The following is a 27,548-nucleotide window of genomic DNA, read 5'->3' as shown; positions in this document are numbered from 1 at the left end:
TCAGCAGGCTGGCATGCAGCTGGGGGTGGCCACTGTGGGCAGAGGCTGGCGCACGCGGGGCCCAGGGGTGGGTGTCACACACACAGGGCACTGGGCGCCCCGTAGCTGGTGGAATGAGGCAGCTGCCATTCCTCTGCTCCTCTGACCTTTCCACTCCCGGTGGGGCCACAGTGGCCCTGGAGCCAGCCTGGCATGTTTACTAGGACCAAAGTGGGGGAGACCACAAGTAGGTGTGACCAGCTGCCCTTGGGCCACTTTTGTCCACTCATGTAGACAGAAAAACCCAGGAACCAGGAAGAAATGCCAAAATGGTATTTATTACTATCTAGATGTAAAACCCAGCAGTGTTTTCCTATGTGACGTGGGCTGGGGTTTCCCAGCCAGTGAGAGACAGGTCAGGAACCAGGCTGGGTGTCAGGCACTTGTCAGGCCCATTATCAGGTACCAAGAACCCTAACGCATGGGCAGCATGGGACTGGGTAAGCCCGAACCAGCAAGGAAGGGGTCCTCTCTGTTCCCACCTCAGGCTGAAGCCAGGACCCAGGACCAGATCGTCTAAGTATCACTCAGCAGCCCTCCACTGCCTTGGGTCCAACCCAGAGTACAGAAAGAGATCCCTGATTAATGGGGAGCCCCTGGGTCCTGCCCCCAGCCATCCACTCTCACAAAAGTACCCGAGGACGTAGCCCCTACAGTCAACCAGGACGAGGCAGAGGGCAAACCATCACAGATAAGCTTTCCTGCCTGGGAACCAGTGAGTGGGTAGGGGCAGGAGAACCATACTGGCTTTCGTCATAGTGACATTTTCCAAAGTAGAAGAGGGTTAAAAATGCCTCCCCCCTCCCCTGAGATGAGAGGTCACTCTTTGGGTAAGGGGTAGTAACAGGATCACTAGGCCCAGGGACTCTGCAGGGAGGGCGCTCCAGGGACCCTGGGGGATGGGGTTGCAACAAGATAGGGCTGGACCACCCAGTGAGGCAGGGAGACTGGCCCTGCAGCCTCCCTCAGGAGACCAAAAGTAGGAAGACTGAGAGGATTGAGCAGTGTGAGGGAGACTAGCCTCCCCAAGGCCACAGAGGCAGACCCTCAGTTGCCCTTTCTCCCTCCCTTGCTCTCAATCAGCATTCAGACAACAAGTCTGTCCCTGGTCACCATGGCAACCAATGGCCAGATGCCTTTCCCAAGGTCTGGCCCATCTGCCCAGCTGACAGTGGGGTGTCTCCAAGGGTGGAGGGAAGCCCACCACCACGGCCACCACTGCCATGGCCTAGAAGTCTAAAGCCATGCCCCAGCGAGCCCAACAGAGCCACATATTCCTTGGGCCACTCTGACCACAGGCGCTGCCACTGAAGCAGATGGTTCCCTAACTCCCAGGCTCTGGGCCCCCTCCAAAGAGGTTTGGAGTCACGGGCCTCTGTCCTGAAGTTCCAAGTGACAAATTAAAACACAGCAAAATGATTCTTTTGTTTAAAAAAAAAAAAAAAATGACTCTGGGCCCTCTGGGTCAGGGCGTCAGCACGCTTGGTCTGGGCCCCAGGCTGAGAGGGCAGCTCCTCCCGGGCCCTCATGGGAGACCCCGTGGGCTACTGGTTGTTGCAGCCCTGTGAGGCAGAGGAGCCCCCCGCCTGCTTCTTCCTCCGCTTGTTGAGCAGCCTGTTGTTAGAGGTCTTCAGGTCCTTGATCTGCACCTGGTCGTAGTCCACTCGCATGGTTGCCAGGGCGCTGGTCATCTCCTCCTGGTGACATATGTCCATGGAGATCAGGATGGACTGGCCTCAGGAGCCATCGCCCACCTGCCTCCAGCCCCTTACTCATGTCCACGAGGGCGACGACAGCCTCTGTTGCCTGAGCCATCCCCTTGTGTCACCTAACCCACACTATGGTCCTTTGCAGTAGACACTGAACTTACCCACCAAGGCACAGAGAGTACAGTGACTCCCTGCGACCACACCAGCATAAGGAGGACAGGGACCTGGACCAATGTCACCTGCTAAGAACCACAGGCCCGCAGGGGATACCCTCTCGTGGCACACCCAGGGCACTTAAGCCCAAAGATTGTGCCCAGGGTGCCCTGGGGCTCTGAACTGCTGGTCAGCCTGCTCAAACCAGGCTGACCACCCTCCCAAATGTAGATTGTAAGGGGGCTATGGCCAAAACCCCTTCCTTCACTGAGCACCGCACCCCAAGTCCCAGTGAGCCAGGAGCACCCTGTAGCCCTGTGCTCTGAGTGCCCCAGCTGGATCCCTGGGCAGTCAGTGACACCTCAGGTTCTAGCCCCGGGGAAGGGGCTGATGACCCAGGCTCTCAGCAGCCACCACCCTAGAGTCCCTTTTCCCAAAACCCTGGGAGACTGAGACAATATCCACCCACCTTGACCTCATCCCAGTGGTCTCTATCCTCCTGCAGCACGCGGGCGGTATGGAGGGGGGTCTGTGGCACCACCATCGATTGCTGGAAGGAGCCCCAAATCCATGGATCAGAACAGGCACCTGGGGCGGCACTGGCTCCCCACCCCCACCCCCTCTCTCCTGGTCTCAGATATGGGAAGCAAGTCTCAGGGTGGTGAAGGAGCCCCACTGGAGCAGGGGCAAAGCCAGGCTCTCAGCGGGGTCCTGCAGCACATCTGTGGCCTACCCCAGAGCCCCTGGAGCCATAACCCCCCTGCCCACAGCCCCCCTCCAGCTTGCCACGCTGCCCGCCACAGGACAAGGAGGCACTTACGTTGATCCAGGGATGGTTCATGAACTGTGTGATGGTCAACCGCTCGGTGGGGTCTGTCTTCAGCAGGAGGCGGATCAGCTGCTTCGCTGGGGAAGAGAGGGAGTGTGGGGCGGTTGCAGAGCTCCTCAGAGCCAGTCGCCCCAGTTCTGCCCAGGCTCCCGAATTCCTAACCCATAGAAAAAGTGAGCTAATAACTGTTTATTGTTTTAAGTCACCATGAATTGGGGCAACTCATTAAGCAGCCATAGAGAATGGATACAGGGCAAATTTGTCTGTGCTCCCCAAAGGGAAAATATTAATAAGGGAGAGGAGTCAGAGAAAGTTTTGAGGAGGCAAGTTTTGAGCCCATTTAGCAGATACAGAAACTGAGGCTCAGAAAGAGAGGAGTCAGAGAACGTTTTGAGGAGGCTAGTTTTTAGCTCATTTAGCAGATACAGAAACTGAGGCTCAGGGTCACACAGCTGGAATACGGGAGGTGGGATGTCAAACACCCAGGATTTGAAAACAGGCTGCTTTGACACTGACATGGTATCTCCCAGAATGAAGGCTAATGGGGTCTGGTGGAGAAAGCTGGGGAAGAGAGTTTCACTCACCATCTTCAGAAACCTCTGACCACTCAGGATTGGGGAAGCCGTACTGGCCCAGGCGGATCCTCCTCTTCATCCCTGGGGAGATGGCCTGGCCCGTGTTGGAGTAGAAAGGCGGGAAGCCACATAGGCTGGGAGAGAGTGGAGGTCATTCGGCATAGGTATGAGGGCATCAGCGGGGTGAACCCATTCTTCTCCCCAAATCCCTGACTGGGAAGACAGGCAACCACCAAGGTAGTCACCGTGGCCAGAAGACCAGCCCTCTGGACTCTGGGCTCCTCCTAGGTCTGCCATCTGCCCTTGGCAAGGAGAGACCTTGAGGCCACCTGAAGGAGGGGTGTCCCCTGACCAGAGGGGAAGGGCAGCCTGTGTGAAGAATGACCCACTCAAGCCCCTCACAAGGGTTGGGTGAGGGTCAGAAGTGGTACTGAGGGTCCCAGGGGATGGGTGGTACTCACAGGATGTACATGATGACGCCCAGGGACCACATGTCACACGACTTGTCATACTTCTCTGGACCCAAGACCTCAGGAGCTACCAGAGCAGAGGACACAAGAGGGCGCTCAGCGCCAAGGGTCTTGGAGCCCAGACAGGAGCCTGAAGCCTGAGCAAGGTGGGGAGCAGGTGCCTGGGTTTGGGGGTGGGGCAAAGCAGACTGGTGTCTGGCACCTTCTGGGAAGGCAGCATGTGTGTGAAGTTGGGGGAGGAAAAAAAGCTTACAAAAAAAAATAAAATAAACCTGCTTTTAGGCTGGGCTATAACGAATGATAGCCTCCTAGCTTCTTTGGGTCGATATTGGCCTTGGTGAGGGAGGAAACAGAGAGAAGGCCAATCTGGGATTAGGTGGGATCCTGCCACAGGCAAGAGGGCCTCTGCCCCCCAGCGGCCCTGTGTCCCTTGTCTCCCTGAAGGTACAGCCTAGGCGACATGCAAGGACAGGCCAGGGGCAAGGCTCCGGTTTTTACTTCCAACGTGGCTACCATCCCACGGGGCCTTGTTCTTCCCACCTGTGCGATGAGATGGGTAGGCCAGAAGATTTCTAAGCCAAAATACTGCAAAACACATGCTGGCCAACAGGATACCATTTCAGCTGTCTTGGGGCTCCCCACTCCTTAAGCAGCTCTCTTAGAAGGCACCCCCTGAGGGGAAAGAGCCCTCTGTAATGGGAGTCATCCCCTCTCTCGGGTAAAGAGTACCTTCAGCAGGGGCATTTCTAGATCTGGGCTGCCCACTCACAAGGGAGCAGGGAGCTTCTCCAAGGAAGTCTGAGTAGGTGACACCCCTAGTCCAATCCTTGCCCTGGCCTAAGGGACCCTCTCCCTTGAGACAAGGGGCTGGTGCCTTGTATCCTTCCAATGTAATCGGAAAGTCCTGCCTACTTTCTGAATATGAATCCCAGAAAGATAAAAACTGGAGAAAAACAACCACGGTTGGGCTCCGTCCCAAGCTGATGGCAGCCTTTTATCACATATATATTTAGAGCTACTGTGATGTCATTCAGCTCACAGGCCACAGCAAGAATTTTCCTGGATCTATTTTCAAAAGCAGAAGCTGAAGTTTGGGAGAATATTTTTGCAGCCTCCGGCCCCCCACGTCACCGCCTCCACGAAGACAGGATTCTTCCCTCCCTCCTTACTCTGCTTTAACCCTTTGGCTTCTGCAACCCCCGGGGCTGCCCCAGTCCACAGCAGGGTCCGATAACGACAGGAACGTACAAACCACATCCCAAGGACTCACCCACGTAATAGGGAGTATAGCAGGGTGTCTGCAGGGCATTTTGGGTGGTCTCTTTGGCAAAGCCAAAGTCGGTGAGCTTGAGTACTGCATCTTTCTCCTTGGACGTGTAGAGCAGGTTTTCAGGCTGGGCCAGGAAGATAAAGCATGGGTCTGGAGTTAGGCACCAGGTGTGGGTAGGGACCCTAGAGGACCTTCAGGCAGACTTCCTTCACCTCAATCAATTCAGGAGGAGCCAGCTCCATCTCATGAAAAAGACCCGGGCCTTGGTCTCCAACAGTGTGGGTCAAATATGGAAAAGACCAAAGTGACTGGGACGTGTTTACTCCTTTCACAGAAGGGGAACAGAGGCAAGTGTTCAGCCAAAGCTGTGAAGAGCCAAGGGCCACAGACAGCCCAGGGTTAGGAACTTTGGAGCCTGAGTTGGTAATGTTTCCATGACATACCAAAATGAGGGTTCCGGGGCAAGGTAGGCTCTCATGTCCCCAAGCGCTCATCTGTTACCCAATCTAGAACAAGCCAGCAGGGAGGCCTGCCTGAGGCTCTTGGGGAGAAGGCCCCCACCTCAGGCCCCAGGAGCTGCACAGGGGCAGTTCTTCCTGGCTGCAGAGCACAGAGAGGTCTGAGGTAAGAAGGTAGTGAGGAGGTCTGCATAGAGGAGGCAGCCCTAAGGCTGGTTCTTAATGAATGGGTAGGATCTAGGGCCATGGAGGAAAGGAGGGGACCCTCAAGCAGAGCTGGGGTAGAAGGACAGGGTTTTAGATGGAGTTCCAGTTTGGAGCCAATGAAAGCCCTTTCTCTGGTTCTATTTGAGATGCTCTGACCTTGGATTGGGATGAAAACAGGAAAGCACGTTTAGTCTCCACAAGGGAGTCAACTCTACAGAAGACTGTTCTCTCCTTGGGAAAAAAAGGAAGCCAGGGCCAAAATAAAGCAAAGGTTCAGAAGGTGAGTCTGTCATGGCTCCATGTGTATCTAGAATCAAAGGATAAGTGGGCTGGCAGTACTCAGCCAGAAGAGGAACCTGATGTTGCTACTGGTCCCCGAGCTCCTCTTGGCCCAGTCTCAGGATGAAACAGACCTCAGGGCAATGATCTATGCCTGGGGCAGAGGGCTCAGGACATGCAGGGCTCACGACTCTACTCTGACAGTGGCTGGCACATGTCTGCATATGCATGTGGGGCTCTCATGGTTTGCATTTTGCCCATCTGATCCTGATGACCTCGAGGACCCTGGATAGGACATTTGGAGAGCTGAGCCTCCAGAACATGTCTGAAGCCCATCCACTGAAAGGGCAGGCAGGCCCAGGAACTGGGACTACCTCCACTTGTTCCTCTTTGTCTCCCAGCTAATGGCTTCTTTCCCTTCAAATGCTGGCATTGGGGACCCCTGGGTGGCTTAGTCAGTTCAGCATCTGACTCTCAGTTTCATCTCAGGTGGTGATCTTGGGCTCCTGGGCTGGCCCTACACTCAGCAGGGAGCTGGCTTGAAGGATTTCTCCCTCGGCCCCTCCCCTCACTCTCCCTCTCAAATAAACAAATCTTTAAAATAAAAAAATCCTTGCTGAAAGAATGAATGAATGAACACCAGTGTGGCACCTGCGCCACTTAGGCTAGATAACAATCTCTTTGAGACTTGTTTTCCTCATCTGTAAAATGGGTAACCGATTCCACAGGGTTATGAGAGGATTAAACAAGATGTTTGTCAGGGTCTACTGGCTTGAGGTAGGCACTCAGTTATCCTGAAGCCTATTGGGAGTACACAGTGTTTGAAAGATACAAGGAGACCCATCTGACTAGAGCAGGATGAGTATGCTGGAACCATGGAAGAAGTGGCTAAGGAGAGCAGTCTGGGCTCGGGGGCAAAGGCCTTGAATGATGATCAAGGAAACGTGCCTCCATCTGGGTGGGTGCTGGGAGCCATTGGGGGTTGTGCTGTCCCTTCTCTGGTCCCCCGACCAAGAGCCTCACCTTGACATCTCGGTGGGCAATGTTCTGGCTGTGCAAGAACTGGATGGCGGTGCCGATATCCCGCATGATCTCTGCAGCTTCTGCAGACACAGAGGAGGGGCGGTGGTACGAGGCAAAGATTGGGCACCTGGGGTTTCCACCCATGTGGCTTCCGACCATGCCCCCAGAACAACACAAGATGGTGATAGCAGTCCAGCTACCCAGGACACCCACCCTCTACACCCCACCCCCGTCATCCTAATTCCCTCTGGAGATGCCCCAACCCACCTGGACCTCTTTCCTCAGGCCTGGGCTATCTCTTCCCAGCTCAGGTGCTGGATGGCACCTAGAGGCTTTGAAGCCTCCATCCCAAGGCCATGGACAGTTCATCTCTGACGATGTGTTACAAACTCATGGAACTCCTTGGACACTCTGTCCCACCCTCTCTTGTTTAGCAGGGGAGACTGACACATAAAGAGGAGCAGGGCCTTGCCCAGCATTGCACAGCAATTCTGTGCAGCCCGTCTCCGTCCGAATGTTCCACTGTCCTGCTGCATGCACGTACCTCTCTCAGTGAAGGCCTGGTCGCCACGCTCCTGAATCCGACTGAAGAGCTCACCACCTTCCATGCTAGAAGAGAAAGTGACTAGAAGCAGGGCCCCCTGAATCAGGTGTCAGCCTACCAATGCCCTCAATCATGGGCCCAGAGCTTGGGCCTGCCTCCACCTGGCTGAGCCTAGAGCAGCCCAACCCTCGTCCAAGTCTCAGTTCCCTCAAGGAAGGGAGGAATGTCAATCATCATCATTATCACTGCTTTCTGAACACCTACAGTGCTCTGCGACCCCAGCCTGGTCCCTTTACCTCTGTGCCCCCACTTCCTCTTCTGTAAAATGGGATTTATGGCACCAAAGTCACAGAGTTATGCAAACTGAGTAAGCAGGATGTGTGGAGCACTGAGAATGGAGTTGGGTACAGGGCGAGGACCACATTAAAATCTTCCTCCACATTTCACATGGCAGTTACAGAAACTCAGAGAGGTTAAGAGCTACCCCAAATCACACACAGCGAGTGGGTGGCAGAGACAGGATCTGAACCCCAAATCTGACTCGAGAGTTGCTAACCTGTAGGATGAGGGGGCACTTAAAGGTAGATGGGGAGGAGCTCAAGGTCCAGACACAAGACCCAGCGTCTGAGGAAGGCTAGAGCTGAGCCACAGTGCTGTTGGGAAAGCCCGAGGTAGAAGAGGCCACTGGCTCCTGGATTACCCTATGGTCTCCTGGGACCATGGGAGCCCAAACCCATGTAGGAAGGAGAAAGCAGAGGTGACTGTGTGTATCCTGCTCCTCCCACATCCCCTGTACCCACATACTCAGGCTTCCAGTTGCCTTCTCTGACTACTCTTCCTGCCCCTCCTCACAGAGTGAGATCACACCCATGGAGGCCATATTGGAGCCCCCCATAGTTCCCTTCCCACCCTGGTGGGAATAGCCTGCACCCGCCCCTCCATTACTCCTCAGGGGCTGGAGTGCCTCCAGGGGCTGCTATCTTAAGAGCAGAGAGGGGCCATAGAAGAATGGAGCCCAGGGGCCATGGGTGTACCGACGAGGCACTGAAGCGGGACGGGCCAGCGTACCACTCCATGACGATGAGGAGACAGCGCTTGCTGCGATGCAAGTTCTCGTACACGTCCAGGATCTGCACGATGTGAGGGCCGCCAGAGGCCTGCCAGTGGTGGTCCACCTCCTGCCGGGCCTTGGGACTGTCATACAGGAGCTGAGGGCAAGTAGGCACAGAAAGTGTCAGGCACACAGCCCACCTCCCCAGCAGCCACCCAGAGAGTACCACTGCTCTCACTTTGCAGACTAGAATAGGGAAGCTCAGAGAGGCCTGTGACCTGCCCACGAGTCACCCAGTTTATGAAGGGCAGAATGAGGATTCAAATCCAGATCTCCCTGAGTTGTGGTCCAATGACCACAAGAAGGCCCCGGGAGGTGGCTGACAGCTTGGAAAGGCTCAGAGGCCGCTGAGAGGAGCCCTGCCTCTCTTCATGAGGACTGCAAGCCAAGCGGCAGTTGATGGGCTTTGTAGACTCACATGTCAGATGTGAGACTCCAGGCCAGGGGTCACACATCCCCGGAACTGCCTTTTTCCAAGGGGATGGCAGAGTTGTAGACCCAAAGGTAGAGTCCAAGGGCAGGAGGGATCCTAGCTGAAGGGAAGGCCAGCCTGGTCTGGTGAGGACTGGGTTTGGGACTGAATCCCTCCAGTGACTCAGTGTGACCTACAGGCAAACATTCCCAGCTCCAAGCCTCAGCCCACAACTCTGTAAAATGGAGTCATAACGGAGTCATCCCCAGAGGATGCATCACGGCAAGGCCCATAGTGGGTGGTGGACAACAGGATCCCTGTTCAGGTTAACTCAGCCCTAGGCTATGGCTGCCAGTCAGAAGGTCAATCACCAGAAGTGGGCAAGGCCCTGGAGTGGTCCTGTTTGGAGGAGGTGTGGGGGAGGAGAAGTCAGCCTGCAGGGTGAGGTGATCCAGAAGGCGGAGAGCCCGACCAGCCATCCTCGCACACCACTGCTCACCTGAGACCCTGCCCTGTTCATTTCCGAGTTGCTCAGGACTACGGACCAGGGTCAGAACTCAAGCCTCAGGCTCAGAACAGCTTCATCTCCCTCAGCACCCAGAGGACCCTGGGCTGTCTCTGGCCTTGGTCTCCTCCTTTGTGGGATGGTTTCCCCTCTACCAGGGCCCTGGGTGGGGCAGACTCTGGGATCAAGCTCCCTAGGCAAAGGCAGACTGAGGCACAGAGGAAGGCAGAAGGTTCTCGCATCTGCTGCTCCGTGGCTATTCCTCCATCTCTAGAGCTGCTCACCTTGACCCTAGCCTGGGGTGCAAGAACGTAGGCAAGTCCCTCCACCAGGTTTGGGGTCCCTGCTCCATCAAGCATTTCAGGTGGGGGTGCGCATAGAGGCTGCTGTGGACAGACTCCCCGCCTGGAAACCATGAGTCCCTTGCTCACGCTGCCTCTGCCTCCCGGAACATCCTCAGTTCCGTGCCCACACACCTCCCGAGCTCCAGCTTCTTGCTCACAGCGCTGGGGGTGGGGGCTCAGTCACCCCCACTCACCACGTCAGCTCAGCCCCACTGTGTTGAGGTGGCTCCAGCCAGGTGTAGCCCAGTCTCTAGCCACGGGACCCAAGATGCGCCATCCTCCCTACCCCCACTCTGTCTCCTCTGCACTCTTTCCTGCGTGGCCTCCCTGCCCCCAGCCTTCTCCTCCCCAGGCTGGCCTGATTGACAGTGTCCTGTAGAGGTCTCCAGGCTGGCTCCTGGACCCCCTCCTCACTCTGCCCTGCTCCTGGTGTTTCACCCCTACTCCGAGGTCCTCTTTCTCCTCTGGTAAAATCCCAAGCACACAGCTGGAAACCTCCCAGTGGGGTCCCCAGCCCCACCTATTCCTGCCCCCACCCTTTAAATCCCCACGCCCGTTCCTCCAAATAACAGCCACCGTCTCCCCTGGCATTCAGGCCTGCCTTCCTCTCACTGCCCGCTACCCTTGGCCCCCAACCCTTCCCATTCTGGTCAGAAGGACGTACTTGCTGACCCAAACAGCCCTCACTCTGCCTATGCCACATACACCCTTGCCCTTCTCCTTCTCCATCAGGTCAACTCCCTCTTTTTGAGGAACCTTCTGGGCTCAGTTCAGATGTCTCCTCCTCTGGAAAGACCTCCCAGCACCTTGCCCTAGGGTTTTTGCCTCTCTACCTCCCCCCAGGCTGAAAGCAGCTTTAGGGTAATCCAAGGAGGGCTGGCCTGCTCCTGAACAAAGGGTAAGAGGATGGGCGCAGTGCTAGAAGGAAGGTGTGGGAGGGAGAGGAGGAGGGGAGGGGACGGCCAAAGAGGGGCCCACAGGGCTCAGGGCCTGGGCCTGCACCCTGTGCTTTGCTGGGGTGGAGGAGCAGGGGGAGGCGCCCCGAGCTGGAGCTTCGGACTGCCTCCCACCCCACTCAGTCCATATTTAGGAACCCATTTCCCACACGGATTAAAATGGGCCTTTTCTGAGTGTCAAGGGCTTGAGAACATGCCTAGGGTTGGGGAGAAGGCTGCCCCCAGAAAACACAGTAAATGCCCCCACTGGCCTCTCTGCAGGGGAGATCACGGACGCCAGAGCCCAGGATCCGGCCCACCCAGGTCCAGCTGCCAACGAACCTCCTGGGCTGTCACTCGATCCCTCAGCTTGGCCCTGAGTGTGGCCCCAAACCTCCTTGAGCCTCAGTTTCCTCCTCTGCCTTCCCCATAGCCAGCGCCTTCTCCTCTTCCAGGAGTCCCCCCAGCATCGCCTCCTCTCAGAAGCCCTCCCTGACTACGCTGCCAAAAGAGGACCTCAAGGATCCCTCAGTCTCCCTTCACCTTTTCTTCTTATAAATATGTATGTGTTGTTCATTGAGGTACTCGCCACACACAGTAAAATGCACAGGTCTCAAGAGCCCAACTCAGGAAGTTTTGACAGCTGCACCGCCCCCCATGAGCCACACCCCCACCAAGACAGAAACACTTCCAGCTTCCCAGCGAGCTCCCGCGTCATCGCCCTTTTTACCTCCCTCCTGTGCAGCTCACAACCTACAATTAGCTTGTTCCTTTGATAACTCTTTAAACAAACACATGCTTATAGATATTGCACTTTTCAACGTGCCTGGCTCTGTTCTGAGTACTTTATAAATATTAGGAGCAAGGGGCTTCATTATTCCTGTTCCTTAGCTGAGAAATGGAGGCACAACTAGGGGAAGTAACTGGTCGCAGACCACACGTCTGGTTCCCCAGCCAAGCCGGCACCAGTCTGACTCCCTTAGCGGACTGTGGGCCCACAAGGGCACAGCCAGCCTCCCTGGTCATCCCTGGGTCACGGTAATGGGGTTCAGGGCCTCACACAGAGTACTGGCTCATGTAATGGTTCATGTTCATTTACAGAACAAATCTATGAAGTGGGGTTAAGAGGAAGAAACCCTCACAACCCATCATGAGGACAGAATAAGATTAAACTGAGGAAGACCCAGGAAGTTTCAACAATGAGAGACATGACAACCTGGCCAAATTTGCTCCCCACGGTGCCTTACCCACCCTCCCTGGTAAACCAGACTTTACCTCCTCTTCCAAGGAGCCCATCCTGACTGCTCCGGCCCACAAGGCCATTGCTATAAATGGCAATTTGTTGGCTTCATTCATGCAGGGATGTGAGTCCACACAACCCTTCATAAAAGATATCCCCAAGCAAGAGCCTCATTTTCGCAGTCATGGAAATGAGCACAGGGCTAGAAGATAGGAGGCTCTGGTTCTACTCTGACTCTACGCATGAACTTTGGTGGTTCCTTTGCCTCTCTGGGCCTCTGTTTCCCTAAAGTTGAGCTACAGCGCTTGGGCTAGATTGAGAGAAAGGAAACCTCAGTCAGGGGCTCCTTGCAAAGCAACTACAGTGGACCCCTCCCCCACCACCGCCCCAGGGAGCAGCCCCTGAAGCTCCATGGACACATGTCTAAAGGCCTGAACCCAATGGGGGCCACCTGGTCCCCAGTCACAGTGGGGAAGAAAAGAAGATGGCGTAGGCTTCTGACCAGCCAGTTTGGCAGACCCCAGGCTTACCCCAGTCCATATCCCCTCGGCCCCCCAGGGGTCCACCAAAGCTGTGGGTCTGTGATGGCTCCTGGGCAGCTCCCCCAAGCACCCGGCAGGCACCCACACACTCATGAGGCAGAATCCTGACTTTCTCCTAAGGGTGGGGCTCCTGGCCATACTTGAGGTGTGGGTCCCACTGAAGTTAGATGAGCATCAGATCTGAGATGACATTTCCTTGAACAAATGACACTGCTCTAGCCTCAGGCTTTGACGAAGTGGTTTCGACCTCTCCCTTCTCCCTATTCTCCTTTGCCAAATTCTCCAAGCTGCCCCCAGAGCCAACAGCCAAACGGCCGAGACCCCTGCCAACCCCACCAGACAGATGACCCCAGCGAAGGTTGAGGTGGAGAGACCTTGTGCCCCACCCACCCACCCAGCAGCCTCAGGAATGGGAGCCTCAGGACTAGCCAGGCCCCCTCCTCACCCGCCCCCATGCTGCATCCTGTCCCAGCCAAGGATGGGCTTCCCATGTGGGTGGAGGAGCTCCCGAGTTCAGGATCTGGGAAGCGAGAGCAACATTGGACTGGAAAACAATTTGCAGTTTACAAAACACACTCTCCCCTTATCTCATGGGAATGCTGGTGCCGCCCTGTGAGGCGAGCTGGGTGCGGCTGGCAACCCCAATTTACAGACTGAGAAAAGAGAGGTTCAGGAGGATGAAGTCACTGCCCGGGGGCCACCAGGCTGGAGTGTGGCAAGGCTGAACAGGGAGGAGAAGGGACTTTTGAGAGAGTGTCCAGACAACCCCTCCCTGAGGGGAAATGAGAGGAGGGGGAGGCACCAACCAAAACTACTGCTTATAGGCCTCGGGAAGCTTGCTCTGAAATGAATATGTGCATGGGTGCCGGTGCACAGGGGTGGGGGGTTGCACAAGAACATGGATACAGGAATGTATAGGGGTGTGTCCCTGGGGGGCACATGGGTATAGGGAGCATGGGGTAGGGGACATGCATGAAAGTAGGGCCGTGGGCATGTGTGTCTCCAGGCCCTGCAATAGTGACTCCGAACGCCCGGAGAGTGGGACCCATCCATCCGTCCATTTATTCATCCAATATTTTCTCTCTCTCTCTCTGAAGTGCCCACCAGAGTACTGGGCACGGAGAGACACCCAAGAAAGACTGGGGGTCTTGCTGCCATTACTCACCCTGTGACCACCTTGGCCAAGGACAGACCCCTCGATTCAGACCTCCTCTCCCATTGGGGCCCTGTCTTCCACATCACCTCACATGGCCCAGAGATGTGAAAGTACTCTGTCTGCTCTCCTAGGGCATCAGATGGAACTGGGATGTCTGTAGCAGCTCTGTGAGGACACAACTTTGGGACAAGCCCCCAACACCCTACTTCAGTCCCAGAAAAACCCACCTACCCAGGCCCTTATACTCACCCACATATCTAGTGTCCACATCTAGCTAACCTCAGGGCCGGGCTCGTCTCAAGTAAAAAGTGTTCAGTCTCTCCACCTGTCTCACACACAGGAGCCCCCAGGCCGCCAGCCTGGAAAGGCAGCCTCCCCTCACCCAACCTCCTCCACACTCCCAGCCAATTAACCCACAGCCGGGGCTAAGCTGCTCTGTGGCCTCTGTGGGAACACCCACTCCTTCCGGGGGAAGAGAGCTGGCTTGCAATCTCTCCCGCCAGTGAGGCACTAACAAATTAAGAAATACTAACTCCGGATTTCATGACAACCCACAGCCTGAGAGACATCATCCTTACAGCAGAGAGAACCTCCTGGAGACCAGACATCCGGAAGCTCTTGCTGCCCAGTGTGCCACTCTAAGTCCCATTATTTCCACTGCTCTACTCATTGACAACAGGAGTTCAGGCATTTTATAATCCAAAAGTATGACTAAAACAAGAAACGTCCAATTCTCTTTAGAATACAGAGAAGGGTGCCTGGGTGGCTCAGTGGGTTAAGCCTCTGCCTTTGGCTCAGGTCATGTTCTCAGAGTCCTGGGATCGAGTCCCACATCAGGCTCTCTGCCTGCCTCTCTGCCTACTTGTGATCTCTGTCTGTCAAATAAACAAATAAAGTCTTTAAAAAAAATAGAATACAGAGAAAAATAAACCATACCAGAAACCCATGTAAACTTGTAACTAATAACTGAGGACATCTTTTGATTCTGAGCTTCCTGAGAGTCTTGGCAAAGAAGGAAACCAGATAGACTCTGCTGCTTTTATCATTCCACGAAGAGAAGCACAGACATTCGTTGAACTTTTTCCACAACCAAATTCTTTTTTTTTTTTAAAAGATTTTATTTATTTATTTATTTGAGAGGAAGAGTGAGTGAGAGAGAGAACACAAGCAGGGGGAACAGTGGAGGGACAGGAAGTAGCAGGCTCCCCACTGAGCAAGGAGGCAGATGCAGGAATTGATCCCAGCACCCTGAGATCAATGACCTGAGCTGAAGGCAGACACTTAATCAGCCAAGCCACCCAGATGCCCCTCAAGACCAAATGATTAAAGAGATTTAGCATCAGACCTTACATGAGGAAAAAGTATAACATTCTGACAACGTCTTCAATAACAATTTTGCAAGATACAGAAAGATTCACATGAACCCATAAATTCCTTCCTAAAGACTGAGGCCAGCGCATGGCATTGCAGCCTGGCACACCTGCCGGGAGCTGGACAGAACCTCACCAGACCCTCTACTTTCTGGGGATTCCAGCTTTGTTCTGGGCCAGAGTACAGAGACAAGAGAGGGAGAAGGACCGGTATGTGCCCCCACAATACCTCTTCTCCCACTGGGGGGGTCTTACCCCAGCTTCGAGCAAGGGCAGACCAGAACACTGAAGAATTGCATTTCTGGGCTATTCACCACATCACAGTCAATGCCAAACACTCGGGCAGCAGAACTGAATGGAATGGTATAGGGAAATACAGGTCTTAGACTCCCATTTTGTTCATTGTGGGGAAACCTCTATTCTCCACAGAGAGAGGTCCTAGGGAAGAAAAAGCACTCTGAACCTACCACACTCCCTCCTTGATGACAGCATTCAGCTCAGTCATGTCTAAGGTCCCTTCTGGCTCCCAGTGTTGATTATTTGGCATTATTTTTCCCATTAGACAAAGCCCTGATTTTATGAAAGACACAAACCACCGGAAAAGCTAAATTCATTTTATAGCTAGTTGCTGAGACCACGCCTGCCTTGTGCTGCTGGCACCAGTGACGGCTTCTAACACACTTTACCCTGGCTTCTGGCCGGCCCCCGATTCCCACGTGCCGCTCTGCCCACTCAGAGCAGAGGCCACAGCCTCAGGGATGTGGTGGGGGGGCGGGGGGCAGGTACAGGTTGACCTCAAGTTCAGGATTCTTAGAAAGCCAGAGCCAGGCCCCCCCCCACCCAAAGCGCCACCCCACCCGAGGACACCAGTGCTCCTTGGAGCGATGCTGGCAGTGTCAATTCTAACTTTTTCACCACAGTTTCAAATTAGAGCCTCAGACATGTGCCACTGTTCTCACACAGACTCATTTCCCCAGCTTTCGTAGCTCATTAAAGGAGCTAATGGAACCAATTTCGCAGCTATGGATTAGTTGGCCTTGTGCCAGATCAGACCTCACTTCGTTAAGTTCTGGCCATAGCCTGTCCTCTGGCTTGCCCTGTCCGTTTGCCTCTCCTCCTCAGAGGCTAAGTTCCAGGGAGGTCAGCTCACAGGACACTACTGACCCCAACCACCCAGGCCCCAGCTGTATGCTCAGGGACCGATAGCAGCAGATCCGTTTTAGCCTCTCCTTCATGGCAGCTGTCCCTCCCCAGTGCTCGGCCAGTGGGGTGCTGGCCCTGGCATTTGACCACAGATGCCACCTCATTTGGTGTTCACCATATCCTGAGAAGAACCAGTGTCATCCTTTTAACTGTGGAGAAACTGTGACTCTCTGAGCCTCACTGGTCCCATCTGGAAAGTGGGAGCAGGGATAGTATGCAGGTTAAGTAACTTGCCCAAAGTCACACAGCTGGGCACTGAGAGTCGGGACTTGGCAGACAGCTGCTTTTCTTGCAGAGCAAAAAGACAGGAAAGCCCAGCCAAGGGGGCCCAGGAAGAAGAAGAGTCCCCCAAAACCCCCTTCCAGGCCAAGGCCAGAGCACCTGATGGCAGGGGGTAGAGTATGGGAGGGAGGGTAGGACCACTGATAGGCTTGGAGCCTCCCTGACCACCTCCCACCACAGTCCTGGGAGAGAGGATGGCGGAGGCTCCATGCCAGCTGTCTTCACAGTGAGCTCTGTCGACAGCAGATCCAACACATGTGTGGAAATTGTCAAGTCTCAGGAACACAAGACTCCTTCAATTTGCTAAATTTTGGTAGACTCAGTTTATGTTTCTCACCAGCCACCAACGACCTGGAAACAAAGGCAGAAGTGCCGGGTCTGGGGAGGGCTAGAGATGGGTGGGAGAGGGGCAGAATACTTCCAGAAAGAGGGAGTTGAGCTGGGCTCCAAGGCAGGGAGGGAGAGGGACAGCAGAAACATAAGTGCTAGTTGGGGCAGGCCCATGGGTCCCACTGTCCCCGGCCAGAGACCATATACTATGAAGGATCAGCTTCATGTGGGCACAGGACTCTGGGTCAGACAGACCTGGACTTCCCTCTTTGGGCAGGCCATCAACCTCTCTGAGCCTCACTGGTCCGATCTGGAAAATGGGAGCAGTGACAGTAAGCATGTCCCCAGGTGGCCATGAGGATGAAATGAGAACACAGAGAGAACTCAGATTAGCACCACGCCAAGTACGTACAGAGTGGAAATGGGCCTTGAGGTTCACTTGGCTCCAGGATTCCCCTGGGTCTGCCCTGAGGTGGCCCCATACTCTTCACCTCCAGAAATGGGGCAATCCAGATGCAGCCTATGGGACCAAGGGGAGACAGACCCCTTGCAAACCAGCAGATCGCAGGAAATGGTCTCAAACCCTGAGACAGAGAGTACTGGACCTGGCTTTGTGAAAATGGACAAAGAATCAAGAGTCTACAGAGCCTGGTTTGCTGTAAAAGGCCAGTGAGGAAGGGACAGCCCCTCCAGTGTGGTGAGAGGGTGAGATGGCTGATCTCCGGGGAGGGATCCTGGGGTGGGGTGGGTTGGGTTGGGGGACCAAGGTTCCCTGGGGACCCAAGCCAGGGAACTAGCTCAGCTCTCAGCTTGGCAGACTAGAAGAGGGGCACAACTCGACTCTCTCAGGCAGCAGCCGCCTTTATTCCCCTCAGCTGCCCCAAGCATCCTTTTGAGCAATAGCCCTTTCTGCGAAGTGTGTGGTGACTCCGGGTCAATCCCTTAACCTCCCTGAGCTCCGGCTCCCCATCTGTGGAAATGGGTGTGCAGTCTCCTCACACAAGGCAATGAGGACGGGAGGACAGGCAGATCTGGGACTGTCAGTATCTACTTCACAGGAGGGGAAAGAGGCACAGAGAGAGCTGCAACATCCTCTGTCTCTCTCAGAAATTACACCCGGGGGCGCCTGGGTGGCTCAGTGGTTTAGGCCTCTGCCTTCGGCTCAGGTCATGATCTCAGGGTCCTGGGATCGAGCCCCACATCGGGCTCTCTGCTCAGCGGGGAGCCTGCTTCCCCCTCTCTCTCTGTCTGCCTCTCTGCCTACTTGTGATTTCTGTCTATCAAATAAATAAATAAAAATCTTAAAAAAAAAAAAAAAAAAAAAAAGAAATTACACCCGGAGTAAGTGGCAGGACCAGAACTCCCTTTGCCCGAGGCAGGTACCAGATCCCAGCACTCCACTCAGACCTTCTGAGAGGGCTGTTTGAGGAGAGGCCACTCAGGGGCTTGTGAGGGTCCAGGTTCTATTATCCTCCTTTAAACTTTGTAGAGGAAAAAAGCATTTTTCTGTCAAAATCAGCTACATTATCGGTGAAACATTACCCTGGTTCTATTTCTCCTATGACAGTGTAAAAATAGGACATTTTCACCCTAAGACTAGAAAATTTCAGCAAACGCAAGTGTTTTATTCTCATCTCAGAAGCAATGTCCCTTTAATGGTCCCTTCTGGCGAAGACACCCCCACCTCAGCCACAGTCTGTGCCCCCAAATGGCCAGTTGTGCCACAGGGATGCCCACATAGCCAGTGGGGCTACAGAGGGTAGTGGCCACCTTCCCTAAGCAGAGGGTGACTAGGGCAAGTGAGGCCATGCCCAGGGGACCCCTGCTGAGGCACCCAGCAGGCCATGCCCCTGGCTGGCCGTAGTAATAGGAGAGCCAACACCCTCTAGCTCTGAGAAGAGTGACGGCTAGTCCCTGTCCCCCCGGAGCAGGTGTCACGAGGATAACAAAGGAATAGATGTGTGTGTTGGGGTGGGGAGAGGGGAGACAGACCGGACTATTCCTGGAGGCATAGTGCAGAGACCCTAGGAAACCTTCTGACTCCACACCCCCGCTCCCCAGACCTGCTCTTTCTGAAGCCAACAGCCAACATCGTATCTGCTGGCATCTCTCCCATTTCCCTGGGCTCCATCCATGTCCCTGCAGCTCCCCACACAGGCTTGAGTGAGCACAAGCAGCCACGGCCTAACTCAGGCTCCTCCCAGAGGGGCTTCCAATCTCCACAGGCCCCCAGCTGATCTCCCTTTCTTGCTCCTCTTCTGCTTGAGGACTCTGAGGGTTCCAACTCCTGGGAAAACTTCTTGGTCTTGGATTATGCCATGGAGCCATAGCCATGAAGAAGGGGAAGTCCTCCTCGGAGAGACCAGGGTAGTGGCCTGGCCACACTGAGGGATGCTCCTGCCACAGGAACAGGCAATGGTGACCCATCCCCATTCTCTCAGTCCTTCCTCAGGTAAGGATGCGCCCTGGTATAGGCTCAGCCTGACGAAAGGCTTTGACTGGGCAATGGAGTAGAGGGGAAAGGGGTCTTCCAACCTAAGTCCTAACCCCAGAGCTCCTGTCCATAGCAGAACACAGACCTTGCTGGTGGAGTCTCACAGCTGACTGTCCCTCTGGCGACACCAGTTACCAGCCAGCTTCGGAGAGGCATCTTGGGGCCCCCTCTAGCCAGTCTCCACATTGCTTATCTACTTGCACCCCTACTCACCTCTCTGGCAATGCCCACAATTGGCACCCAGCAGAGTGCCCAGCCCCTAATCTTACAGATGGGGAGACTGTGGCCTGGGAGGGAGGTCTGGCATCCCAGGGATGGCTGAGAGCCACAACTTGACTGCCACACAGACCAGACAGGCTGCTCTGAGGTGTATCTGTGCCTTCTGGAATCTCAGTGTCCTCATCCGTGACTGGAGAGTGATACAACCCATTCTTAAATTTTTCTGTGTCTGGGTTCAGCGTAGAGGAAGCACTCAAGGGATAAGTGGGTGCTCTTATCCCCACCCCCACACCCAAGTTCTGCCCCAAGTGCCACTGCTGCCAGATAGCGTGGAGGCTACCAGCCTGTCCCTCTGCCACACTCTGAGAAGGGGGCTTGTTTGTGTTGGGGGAGCATCTACAGAGCAAGTTGTGTGTCCCTTGTTGGAGGCTGAACCCTCAGGAATGGAGTGATGAGTGTGGCACCCAGAGAGTCCAGGCCCTGGCCCATCACACCCCCGAAAATAGCCTTGAGTGTCCCAGGTCACGGGGTCAGGTGCAGAGTGCGGGCTAGAGAGTCAGGTGCTCTGGAGGGCTCGTCCCAGCCCGTGCAAGGAAGCTCACATGCAATATTGTCCCCTAGAGCAGAGGGAGGTTGTACCTCATGTTCAAGGCCTCAGTCCCTCCACAGGTTTCTCCCACTGGCTCTGACCCCAGCCCCTTCTCTCCTCAGCCTCAGTCTCAGCCAGAGAAACCTCGGGAGTCACAGTGCTCCTGACCTCACACTGTTGTCCTGAGCAAGAGTCTCAGACCACTGAGCCATAAAAGGAGACCCAACAGTGGAGGCCGCCACTGAAGCTGACTTCCTACACTCCACAGGGGACTCCTCGGGTTACAAGCTTGGCCCAAATGTTCCTGACTCCACCGCATTGGCTGCCAAGGCTACCGGCACCTGGTCAAGGCCAGCAGCAGGAGGGGACACTGTGAGTGGCATGGGTACAGCCAGAAGCTCCTCCTTTCTGTCCGACGCCTACCCTACCCTGTCTGGGGAGACTTTCAGGGTGACTCGCATGAATCCCCGGCACCTGACTAGCCTCCATCTGTCTGCTGTCTGCCCTTGGCCTGTGGGCTGCAGAGAAGAGGCCCATTAAGCTTGAAACTCTTAAGACAGAAAGTAACAAGGCCAGAGAGGGGAGGAACTAAGTGACAGCAAAGGAAACAGAGAGGGGAAAGAAGAAATGAGAGCGACAAGGAGCTAAGAAGAATAGAAAGCGTCACAAAGAGAAAGCAGCAAGGACAAAAGCCCTAGCCTAAAGGAAAAGGCAATTCTAACACCAAAACTGCAAGAAAACTCAAAATCAATATTCTCAGTGTCTCTGGCCTGTCCAGTGCTGAAAAGGCCTCCTGAGGCTCCTTGTTCCCCCAAACAGCAGCCTCTTCTTATTCTCCTGCTCTAAGCAAAACCCCCATGGTTCCCAGCAATAGGATTTTATTCACGATTATGCAGGGCCTAATCTACTTAGTTCCAAAAGGGTGGGAGGGTAGGGAGGAGTTCAGGACCCAAAATTCTTTTCACACTATTCTTTCTCACCCCACAAGGGGCTGGCTTCCCCAAGTGCACAAGAGCCCAAGGGAATCCTCAGAAAGGTCATTAACGTGCCACCAAAAAAAAAAAAAAAAAAGCACTCAGACAGCCTCTCATGTGAGAACACAAAAGATCTCGTGCAGACAGGTACAAGGCATAACAGAACCAAAATTCTCCTGGAAGAAACACAGGAGCCCCCGGGAGACGTGTTCTTCTGCCCCGAGAGCAACAAACCCACATATGTTGCGGGGGGGGCACACTCTTACCAAACCTAGGGATGGTCATTGTCTTCGACTCTTGCCTGGTGACCATCACCTTTGGACACCCGGCAGCCAGTCACCAGGCTGGAACCAAAGGAGGTGAGCGGACCACAAAGCTGACGCTCCACCTACTGCCCTCTCCCAGGAGTATCCCATGATGATATCCCAAGGAGGCCCTCGGAGAAGAAGATGAGGGATCCAAGTAGGGAAATAAATGGCTTCCCCGAGATGTAACAGACCTCAGCAGAGACATAACAGACCTCTGTTGTCAACAGAAACCAGGCCCTTCACACACGACCTGAACTAAAAGCACAGCGCAGGAGACCGAGAAGCCTCTCGAGGACCCTGAACAACAGTGCTCCAAGAGGGTTCTGGCGACATTAGGAAAGAAAGTTCCGGGAGAAGGAAGGAGGATTTCTGCCCGCTTAGTGAGGCAGGACACCCAAGACAGACAGAGGTCCCTGGGGGTGCAGTATGAACAGGAGTTGAGGGAGAATGAGAGGGGGAGTCGCTGACTTTTTTTTCAAGGCCCTGTATAAAGGCCTCTTCTTCCACATAGTCCCTCTATGGCTCCCAGTGTCTGCCGGGGCCTGGCCGCCTACCCCACTGAGATGCACCGCGTCTGACCAGGACCCTCGGCTGGAAGTAGGGAAGCAGAACTCCGCGGCAGGTGCCGAGCGGTCCACACCAGGCATGCCCTCACACAGACCCTATGCCCTCCTCTGTCATCCACATTCTTCTCAGACCAGAGGCCTGGATTAAAGTTGGCAGTCTCTTCCAGGAAGTCTCCCCTGGGTGGCCCAGCCCAGACACGGTTTCCTCTCGCCCACTCACCAACCTCACTTCCTGCCTGTGGCAGTCTGGACGCTGCTGGGCTGGGCTTGTCTGAGACTCACAAGGAACTCGAGAGGAACCACACAACCTCTCTGAGACAGCCCCACAGCCATCATGTCCCTTGCATGCTGGCCTTTGGGACCGTGTGTCCACTCACGGGCAGAGCCTACACAGCGAGGAGAGCTGAGCAGAGAGAGAGATATGAGCAGCGCCACTCGGGCTCCCAGCGGAGCCATGCAGGAGGACGCCAGGACCCATCCAGGGGTCCTCGTCTTAGAGACCCTCCTCTGTCCCCATAAACTAGCATAAGGCATGGGGTGACTTAAATACAAGGACTGTGGCATCAGATGCCTAGGTTCCCATCACTCTTCAGCTGTGCATGGTGGGCAAGTCGCTGACCTTACTGAATGTCAGTGACAGTAACCACAAAATGGGAAAGACAGGAATTAGGTAAGAGAACACGTATCATGCACTGGGAACGGGGCCTGCTGGACAGAACAGTCTAGAAAACTACTAGCCGTCTATGAGAATATCAGAATCCAGGGGTGCCTGGGTGGCTCAGTGGGTTGGGGCCTCTGCCTTTGGCTCGGGTCATGATCTCAGGGTCCTGTCATCGAGCCCCGCATCGGGCTCTCTGCTCAGCAGGGAGCCTGCTTCCTCCTCTCTCTCTGCCTGCTTCTCTGCCTACTTGTGATCTCTGTCTGCCAAATAAATAAATAAAATCTTTAAATATATATATATATATATATATCAGAATCCACAGCAGCAAGGCCTGAAGCCTGGAGAGATGGCATCAGCTCCTGGAGAGGTTGGGAAGATTCTGGCCCTCCCAGCAGAGGGGATCCCCAGCAGAGGTGCAGGCTCCGAGCACAGCTTCTAAACCTGCGAGCAAGGCCAGCTGGGCAGGTATGAAGCAGCTCAAAACAACCAATCTCTGCCCCCAAACTCCGCTACTGGCATTCTTTAGGGCTTGATGCCCTTCCTAGGATCTTTGTTTAAACAGCCAATGGCCCACCCCGGACAGTTCAGCAGGTTCCAGCAGCATGGAAGCCCACGAGCTCCCCCAATTCTTTCCTTCCAGAAGAGGGACGGCCCAGGGAGGAGGCTGGGTACACTGAAACCCCTCCTGGGGGGACTCCATCAGACAGGGTTGGCAGGGCTGCCCACCCTACCACGCGCTTCCCAAGTTGTTGACTCGGTAACAGATGGCCCTGCCCAGGCTGATCTGACCAGTCTGGAGATGGCAGGTGAGGGGGTGGCAGCTGCCAAATGAGAAAGTACCTGGCCTGCCTGGCAGCCCCACCCGGCCTCCACTCTGGCTCACCAGCGCCAGCTTTGGCAGGCAGGCCGCACCCATGGAGCCCTGGGGCAGCTCCCCAGCCTGGGCTCCAGCACCCCACCACTCCACTCCATCTGATGAAGAAGAGAAGGGGAAGGCATGGGGAGCCTCAGGGACCTCCGACATACTCCAGTGGTCAGAGAGGAGGGCCCCGAGCCCCAGAGTCCGGAGAGCAGGGGCGGGAAAGAAGACTCCACTTTCCCCACATGCAGAACCCTCTCTGTCCTCTCAGAACCTCTTGTTGTTTTCTAATTTATTTTATTTATTTTTTTTTTATTTATTTATTTATTTAATTTTTTTTATTGTTTATTTATCTAAGTGCCACAGTCACTCCTGCCTGCTGTGTGGGAGAGGACCCCAAGTGGGCTGGGCAGGAAGTTAGGAGGGGAGGAAACCTGGCCTCTGCTACAGTCTGTCATCCCAGTCAAGCTATATGGTTTCCGACCACTGACTCCCAGTCACAGTTTTCATACACATGATAAGGACTGAGGGATTGTGTCTCAGATGTGGTGGGGTGACTCATGGGGGACAGATATACAGGGCTGTACCCAGCTAGGAGTGAAACTGAGGGGTACCAGCTCATCAGTCAGGCCTAGGAGGGGGCACAAGATGTCAGTAGGAAGCAGCCTCCTGCCCCCCATACCTGGCAGGCAGTCCCCTCTAGGTCCTGCCAAGGAGTCAGCAGCAAGTGCTGAGGGTGGAACGGAGGGTGGAATGACCGTACCAGCAGCAGAAGCTGGCCTTGGGAGGGAGCCACTGGGTGGGAGCAAGGCCAAGATGGACCACGACAGTGGAAGGGGCTGAGGGGAAGAGGCCCAGCACCCCGGGAAGGAGCCTTCCCTCCAGGGCCCCTGGAGAACAGTAACAGCTATGGGGACACTGACCACAACTTGTCCTGTTTTAGGCGTGCCTGCTACATTCCGGACTTTGGGCTAAGCACTCTGCCGTCTTGAGCAACAGGGCCAAGAGGACAGGCACTTGTCCTGTCCTATACCACCTAGGCCTGTATCACCAAGAAGGGCAGAGATGGCAGGGGACAGAAGCTAAGCAGAAAAATGCCACACTCCTCCTCCTCGAGGCTGAAGCCATCACTCACAGGACAGGTATGATGTTTCAGAAGTGGCGTTAGTGCCATTTGGAAGATGGTAAAGACCTGCCAGATGGCAGAAACTTCCAAACTCACTCACTAGAGGGGGACTGGAGGCAAGTCAAGGAAGATGTTGGAGTGGGAGCCACATCTAATCCATGTCCTCCTAGAGGCCAGCTCCTGAAGGTCCCAAGGCAGTAGCCCCAGCCACACTCACCCATCAAGCCTAAAGGGGTATAGATTTGTTCTAGGCCTGCCCTATTCCCAGTCTAGAACAGAGAAAGTACTGAGGTCCTAGATTCAAGAGGAGGTGTTTTAGAAACCGTTGCAGTCAGAAGTGTCCCCAAGTCCCTTGTCAGACACAGCACCCATGGAGAAGGGCCTAGACCCAGCCCTGCTTAAAGCTGGTGCTGTCTGGGTCCCAGATCTCTGGCCTCTCACTCCATCTCTGCCTGGCTCACAGCTTCTGGAACACCAGAGGGGCTGGTCAGAGCTCAGGCCTGGCTCACAGGGCCAAAGCCTTGGTAGTAAGAAGAGGTTCTCTGGCTTCAGTCAGCCCGTTGTCTATCCACCCAGACTGCCCCTGACCCACAGAGGTGAGAGCGGGGAGATGATGTTGAGTGAAAGGGTAGAGACTCACCCCCCGAGAAGAGCCAGTTTTCCCCTGGAGGACTCAGAGTTAGTAGGGTTAGTAGGTAAAGAAGTCGTATCTGAGACTCAGCCTCACCAGCCCAGCCCTGAGCCTCCTCCAGACCCATCCCATCAGCCCTAGTGCCCCTGGGAAAGACACAGGGAGTTGGACCCAGGTCCCTGCTCAGATGTTTGCAGACACTATGACCTAAATAAGTCCTGTAACCTCTCCAGGCCTGCACCAGGCCCAGTACCAGTTACTCTACAGGCATCGTCTCCTCCCAAGTTCACATCATCTCCTTATCTTTTCCCCTGAACAGAGCCAGAAACCTGATTTCCAGAGTCCAGGACCTAGTGCAAGGTTATGGAGCTGGCAAACGCAGGCCAGAGATTAGAGCCACATCCACAGAACCCTGCACTCAGGCTCATAATTGCTATGTCTGTAAAAGGAGAAGATCCTTTGCTGTGTTCTAACGTCCAGGAGCCACTTTCTTTGCCATGATCTACCCGTCCAGGTGGCCACTGGCACAAATTACAGTTGAGTCAGGTTCCCAGTGACCACAGATTCAGAGCATTCTGGGTAGGGGGTAGGTCCTCGGCCCAGAACTAAATGACTTAAGCGAGAACTATGTGGCTACATCAGCCACCCCCAGAACTCCCTGGATTCCCCTTGTATCAGAGAGTTCTTGGCCTCCAGGGAGCCTATGGTGTGACACAGATAGATGGCTGGCCCGCCCTCTGCCCAGGAACCAGGGTGAGTCAGGCTTGGAGCAGGACCTACCCTTTTCAAAATAGGGCCGGTGACTCAGCCGGAGCCCATCAGCAACCTCTTGCTCACAGGTGTGATGGGCCCTATCCCTGCCCACCAGAGAGCCCTGGGAGGCTCCCACCCATCACTCCAGCGGGGGCAGTCAGGGGCCACAAGAGAAAGCAGCACCACCCCAAGCCTCGGTGGGAACTCAGCCTTAGGCAGAAGGAAACTCAGTTGCATTCCAGTCAGAAGAGCTTCTCATGAAAAAAAAGAAGAGCTTCTCATGGAAGGAACAACCAAGCTGAGTGAGGGCTTCCCGCCTTTGGCCAGAACACATAGGCCCAGCCATAACCCCAGAGTCAGGAACCACTCCTTCCCTGTTTCCGGGTCCAACAGACTCTACCCCTACTGACTCCACCCCTTGCTTTCTGAGACACCCCGAGCTTAGCTAGGCTAAGCCTTGTTTTCCCTGTCTGTAAAGCAAGGAGGACCAGGAGCCTGACTTCACAGGGGAGTGTGAGAAAGAAAGGAGAGACTGATCTATCATACGGTGCACCCACAAGCCTCTGCTGTTGGGCCTCCCAGGTCGCCCACGGAGCAGTGAGGGGTCACTGACCTTCAGGGCACACTTCTGCCCAGTGCGCCTGTGGAAGCACTCCAGCACCTTGCCGTTCACACCCAGGCCCAGCACCTGCTTGGACAACTGGTAGTCATCGGTCACCGCATACTTCTTGGGCTCCCGCCGCCCCCCGACGGCAGGAGCGCTGGCCGAGCCAGGTCCGCAGGGTGCACCTTGCGGGGGCACAGGACCCCCCTGCTCCTCTGCTGTCTCGCCATCCATGGCCCCCGGGGGGCGCTCACAGGCGACCCCAGCCTGGCGCGTCCAGGGCCACCTGGGGGAGAAGGGAAGAATGAGTTCCGCTCAGACTCCTCCAGTACACCCCAGCCGGAGTCCCCGATCCTGGCTGGGCTGCGGGCAGCAGACAGGGCCGGGAGTCGGAAGCGAACTGTCCGAGAGTATGGACTCGAGGCAGGGGGCGGTGGTCGCGCAACCAGGCACTAGCGAGTCCCGCCCGACACCTGTCAAGAGGGGAAGGGTTTGGGCGCCAAGTGGCCGCGAGGGTCTGGGAGCGGAAGGTGGAGGGAGCCCTACGAGGGTGTACCTGGCGAGGCCGTCCCTGACAGCAGAGTACCTGGCTGCGCCGGCGAGGGACAAGGACCCCAGTCCCGGGAACCCGCGGCCGCGAGCTCCTAGAGCCGAGTCCCGCCGGGGACCGCCCACGTGACCGCTCCCCTGCCCCCCCCCCCCAACCCCGCGCGTCCCGGACTTGGAGCGGGCTCGGTCAGCCTTAAAGGGCCAGGCGGGCCCTGGCAGGACCCGGCTG

At 55.3% G+C, this 27,548-nt stretch overlaps 1 protein-coding gene and 1 long non-coding RNA gene across 3 annotated transcripts; one reads left to right on the top strand and one right to left on the bottom strand.

Annotated features, from left to right (window-relative positions):
* Positions 1–297: 297 nt before the first annotated feature.
* Positions 298–27,548, bottom strand: MAPKAPK3 (MAPK activated protein kinase 3). Of its 2 annotated transcripts, none has more exons than XM_032320899.1 (11): positions 27,327–27,548; positions 26,780–27,056; positions 8,625–8,764; positions 7,557–7,621; positions 7,013–7,092; positions 5,046–5,169; positions 3,767–3,842; positions 3,315–3,439; positions 2,722–2,807; positions 2,371–2,451; positions 298–1,736 (listed from the first exon to the last, which is right to left on the bottom strand). In XM_032320899.1, exons 2-11 carry the CDS (start codon positions 27,002–27,004, stop codon positions 1,584–1,586), a joined length of 1,155 nt encoding a protein of 384 aa, XP_032176790.1. In that variant the 5' UTR covers positions 27,005–27,056; positions 27,327–27,548; the 3' UTR covers positions 298–1,583. The 2 variants fall into 2 exon arrangements, with proteins under 2 accessions (XP_032176790.1, XP_032176798.1); XM_032320907.1 differs by having other exon boundaries at positions 27,357–27,548.
* Positions 20,510–25,872, top strand: LOC116577552. The gene is made up of 3 exons (XR_004280534.1): positions 20,510–20,660; positions 24,600–24,798; positions 25,733–25,872. It is a non-coding gene; the product is annotated as an uncharacterized LOC116577552 (long non-coding RNA).

The sequence above is a fragment of the Mustela erminea genome, chromosome 1 (assembly GCF_009829155.1).
Source record: "Mustela erminea isolate mMusErm1 chromosome 1, mMusErm1.Pri, whole genome shotgun sequence".
Lineage (NCBI taxonomy): Eukaryota > Metazoa > Chordata > Mammalia > Carnivora > Mustelidae > Mustela > Mustela erminea.
The sequence above is the reverse complement of the archived record's forward strand: the minus strand, read 5'-3'. Positions and strand labels throughout refer to the sequence as shown.

Bases quoted from the DNA above. Each gene is read 5' to 3' on its own strand.
- MAPKAPK3 (XM_032320899.1), bottom strand. From the start codon at position 27,004: ATGGATGGCGAGACAGCAGAGGAGCAGGGGGGTCCTGTGCCCCCGCAA. The intron at 7,093-7,556 runs GTACGTGCATGC...CTGTGTCTGCAG, and splicing joins CCAGGCCTTCACTGAGAGAG to AAGCTGCAGAGATCATGCGG. The intron at 5,170-7,012 runs GTGAGGCTCTTG...TTCCTGGCCCAG, and splicing joins TTGCCCACCGAGATGTCAAG to CCTGAAAACCTGCTCTACAC.